The 4,315-nt window shown below is 54.1% G+C and overlaps 1 protein-coding gene across 2 annotated transcripts in view; it reads left to right on the top strand.

The window, feature by feature from the left end:
* Ltbp4 (latent transforming growth factor beta binding protein 4) overlaps nucleotides 1-4,315 on the top strand; it is a 26,340-nt gene that overhangs the window by 6,330 nt on the left and 15,695 nt on the right. For both annotated transcript variants that reach the window (XM_048790878.1, XM_048790879.1), the window contains exons 5-12: nucleotides 428-619; nucleotides 798-1,045; nucleotides 1,122-1,224; nucleotides 1,580-1,654; nucleotides 1,742-1,864; nucleotides 2,403-2,567; nucleotides 3,241-3,390; nucleotides 3,509-3,616. In XM_048790878.1, the coding sequence (XP_048646835.1) occupies nucleotides 428-619; nucleotides 798-1,045; nucleotides 1,122-1,224; nucleotides 1,580-1,654; nucleotides 1,742-1,864; nucleotides 2,403-2,567; nucleotides 3,241-3,390; nucleotides 3,509-3,616 (1,164 nt within the window). The remainder of the gene's footprint in view (nucleotides 1-427; nucleotides 620-797; nucleotides 1,046-1,121; nucleotides 1,225-1,579; nucleotides 1,655-1,741; nucleotides 1,865-2,402; nucleotides 2,568-3,240; nucleotides 3,391-3,508; nucleotides 3,617-4,315) is intronic.

Genomic DNA, 4,315 nt, shown 5'->3' with positions numbered 1-4,315 from the left:
GAGTGCAGGACTGACAGTGAGGATGACGCAGAGCGCGTGGGGGGGGGGGCAGGGCCAAATGCTAAGGAAGAGCTAGCGTGGGCTGTGGGAGGCTGAGCCAATCGGCGGGAATAGAGCTGTCTGGGCGGAGCTGTAACGCCGTGTACTCCACTAGAAAGTGGTTCGTGGAACTCGAAAACAAATGGAAGGAAAGTGAATGAAGAGCCAGAGGGCGTGGGGATACCACCTACTAGGTGTAGCTATATCATAGATGGACGGAGTTGGGGCGGGACCACAAGACCGCTAAGGCAGAGAGATTTATAATGAGTGATATCTTGAGGTACTGCTTATAATGTTGGGGTCTGAGCTAGCTTGGATGCATTGACCTCAGGGGTATCCGCCTGGCATAGTGCTCACTTTGAGTGTCCTCACTTTCTCCCCGTTCCAGTTTTGTGTCCACTGATCTGTCACAACGGCGGCGTATGCGTGAAGCCCGACCGCTGCCTCTGTCCCCCGGACTTCGCTGGCAAATTCTGCCAGTTGCACTCTTCGGGCGCCCGACCCCCGGCCCCAGCCATGCCAGGCCTCACCCGCTCCGTGTACACCATGCCACTGGCCAACCATCGCGACGATGAACACGGTGAGGAGAGTGTGGCCAAAGTCCCCTGGATCCCTCTGTAAACCGTCTCATTCATTGTTCCTCGGACCCAAATCTTGCTGTCTTCTCAAGTACTTTTCACCAGCTCACTCATCCATTTCTAGCCTCAGTCTATAAGAACCCTTGTGGACATTCTTTTGCCCGCTCTGACTCCTTCCAGGCGTGGCGTCTATGGTGAGCGTGCATGTGGAACACCCACAAGAGGCCTCGGTGGTGGTGCACCAGGTGGAGCGTGTGTCTGGGCCGTGGGAAGAGACGGACGCCGAAGCGGTGGCTAGGGCTGAGGCGGTGGCGCGAGCGGAGGCGGCGGCGCCCTACACGGTGTTGGCACAGAGCGCGCCACGAGAGGACGGCTACTCCGACGCTTCAGGCTACGGTTACTGTTTTCGGGAGCTGCGCGGAAGCGAAGTGAGAGTAGGCCGGTGGGGAGGGGTCCCAAGCATGCCACCGCACGGGGGCGCGCTCACCCAACACTTCCCCACAGTGTGCGTCACCGCTTCCCGGACTCCGGACTCAAGAGGTCTGCTGTCGAGAGACCGGCTTGGCCTGGGGGGTTCATGACTGTCAGCCTTGCTCAGAGCACCTGGGTAAGCCCCAAGAGGTCTCCGAGGTGCTCGGAACCAAGGAGGGAGGCGAACTTCTCTCTCCGTACTCTGCCCATAGATAAATCCTGTTTACAAATTCTAGCTATCTCTACCCTGTTGTGGGGATCAAGTCTAGATCTATCCATATCTTTCAGTGTCAACCACCTCGTTTTCTAACTCTGGCAACTTCTTTTCTCAACCTGCTTTTGTCCCCATACATTCACCTCTGGAGCCTCGGTATTTATCTTCTCAGTGCCAATTTAAGGAGCTTCAAACTACACCCAACACCTTTCAGTCCCTCCCACCACTTAGGCCCCGCCCACATACCGCCCCGCCCATCTCTCGCCTTTTTCCACAGGGAACTCCAACCGAGTCGGTGTCCCAGATGGGCCTTGTCCAGCCGGCTTCGAGAGGGTTAATGGGTCCTGCGAAGGTGAGGAGCATGGGAGAGAGGGTCTTGGCTCTAAGGACCGGGCTGAATCAAGTCCCCGACTTAGGATGATTTCCCCAACCTTTACAGACGTGGATGAGTGCGCCACAGGTGGGCGCTGCCAGCACGGGGAGTGTGCCAACACACGCGGCGGGTACACGTGTGTGTGCCCCGACGGCTTTCTGCTCGACTCATCCCGCAGCAGTTGCATCTGTGAGCTGCCAGTATGGGGCTGAAGCAGGGTCCCAAACCACCCCCATCCCTGACCTCAAACCACATCTCAGAGCATTCCTGAACGCTTAATTCCCTCAGAACCCCAGATCCTTCCAACCCTTGTCCCTCCTCTATTTGTCTTAGATCACACTCATAACCTATCAGATTCTCCTCTACCTTCAGATGACTTCCTGTGAGTCTTCAAACTCTCCACCAGTCCCTCAAATCCAAAGCTTTTGGATCCAGATCCCTTCAGATTTCCAAACTGTCTTGAGTTCCTTTTAGACCTCCAAATCCAGCCTTTCCCTTCGACTACTACATCACCTTCAGATCCTGAGATCTTTCTCAGATTCTCTCTTTGACCCCTCAAACTCATCCCATAGCCCCCAGAGCCCTCAGCTTTTCTTCAGACCCTTTAGACTTACCCCAAATGCCCAACACCCCCACCTAACCCTCTTTGGACCAATCCCCTACCTCCCAAATCCCTCAGTTCTGAAGCATTCCCTAGCCCCTGAAGAATTTCCTCCCCCTCCCCCAGCCCAACACGTGATCTCAGAGGCTAAGGGGCCCTGCTTCCGTGTGCTCCGCGATGGCGGCTGCTCACTGCCCATTCTGCGCAACATCACCAAGCAGATCTGCTGCTGTAGCCGTGTGGGTAAGGCCTGGGGTCGAGGCTGCCAGCTCTGCCCACCTTTTGGCTCAGGTGAGTGCCTTCTGATGAGCCTAGCCCCACTCACACAGTGCTCAGTCTAAGCTCTGCCCTCTAATTCTGAGACTCACTACCATTCTAACCCCACTGGGCCCTATCATTGGCCAGGCCCTCAACCTCTGAGGCCCGCTGGACTCCACTGAGGACTTCCCCTCCATCCTTAGCCACACCTGCTCCATCACCCTGAGGCTCACCATCCTGCAACTGAGCTGTCTCCTGAGAGTCATCCTCAGTCCCTGAAATATGCAACCCTATCTCAGAGCTTTGGCTAACTCCCAGGCTCCTGAGACACTGCCTTCAGCTTGGGCTCCCCTTTTAGGGCCCCCTAAGACATGACCCTTCCTGGCATTCTAACTTCGATAAAACAGCCCCACAAGAGCTGTTTTCTGACGCTCAACTTGGTCCCTACAGGCCACAAACCAAACTCTGCCCTCAACCCCACTCCCTGCCTATCCCAAATGGGGAAAAGCTCTCATGGTCCCACCTTAGCCTCTGAGATGTTGAATTCTTTTGCTAGGGCACCATGCCATTGTAGCATCTAAGCCAAACCCCTGACACACTCTCAGACTAAACCCCACACCCAGCCAAGGGCCACCTTTAGATTCTCTCTTTCTCATATACCCACCTCTTGGGCCCTCTTCTAACTCTCCCCGTTTCCTGTTCCCAGAGGGTTTTCGAGAGATCTGTCCAGCTGGCCCTGGTTACCACTACTCAGCCTCTGACCTCCGCTACAACACCAGACCTTTGGGCCAGGAGCCACCTAGAGTGTCCCTCAGCCAGCCACGTGCCCCACAAGTCACCCTTCGGCCTCCCATAGGTGAGGTGGCTTCTGAAGGAAGGGGTGTCATTTTCAAGGTGTTTCCTCAGGGAAAGGAAGAGAGAAGCCAGGACACCCAAATTCAGGTCTTCACTTCCTGATATCCCTTCCTTCCCAGGCTCTCTGCCCACACATAGACCTGAGCCCCGGCCTGAGCCCCGGCCTATCCCTGAGCTTCCCCTGCCCAGCATTCCTGCCTGGACTGGTCCTGAGATTCCTGAATCAGGTGCGGCAGAAAGATTTGAGGGTGTTGATGGGGATGGGACAGGTGAGATTCTGGGGGAAGAGGCTCCAAGGTAAAGATACTAAGAAAAAAAAAAGAGAAATAAGAAATGGGGGGGGGGGGCTGGGGTTGTGACTCAGTGGTAGAGTCTTGCCTAGCACATGTGAGGCACTAGGTTCCATCCTCAGCATCACATAAAAATAAAAATGAATAAAAAAGGAAGAAAAGAAATGGGTCAGAAGAGATAAGAATGCAAAGGGTTGGATGGCAGTTAGATCAGGTGCTGGAGTATGAACTGGGCTCAATTCTGTTAATTGAGCAAGTCATTTAAACCCTGTGTGAGTCAGTTTTTTGTTCTGTAAAATGGGAATCACTGTGAAATTTTCCATGAGAGATTGCTGATGTGTTGGACACATAGTAACTGCCCTGTTACTGTTAGATAAGTCATTATTTTTTGGAAAGTAAACTATTCAAAGATGGATAACTTTGGGTGGCATTGTGGGCAGAGGATTGTGGCAAGGACCTGATGAGAACGTCCTATGTTAAAGGAGAGCAGATTCCTATCCAAGACTGAGTTTGGGGAGGAGACATGCAAGAAGGTGTTTTAGGCAAGAGGACTTGAGGGGATTGTACTGGGATAGAAGGGACAAAGAGTTCAGAATCGTGGGAACTTGGCCTGACTTGCCTCCCCCCCCCCCCCGG

The sequence above is a fragment of the Marmota marmota genome, unplaced genomic scaffold (genome assembly GCF_001458135.2).
Source record: "Marmota marmota marmota unplaced genomic scaffold, marMar, whole genome shotgun sequence".
In the NCBI taxonomy this organism is placed as follows: domain Eukaryota; kingdom Metazoa; phylum Chordata; class Mammalia; order Rodentia; family Sciuridae; genus Marmota; species Marmota marmota.
The sequence above is the reverse complement of the archived record's forward strand: the minus strand, read 5'-3'. Positions and strand labels throughout refer to the sequence as shown.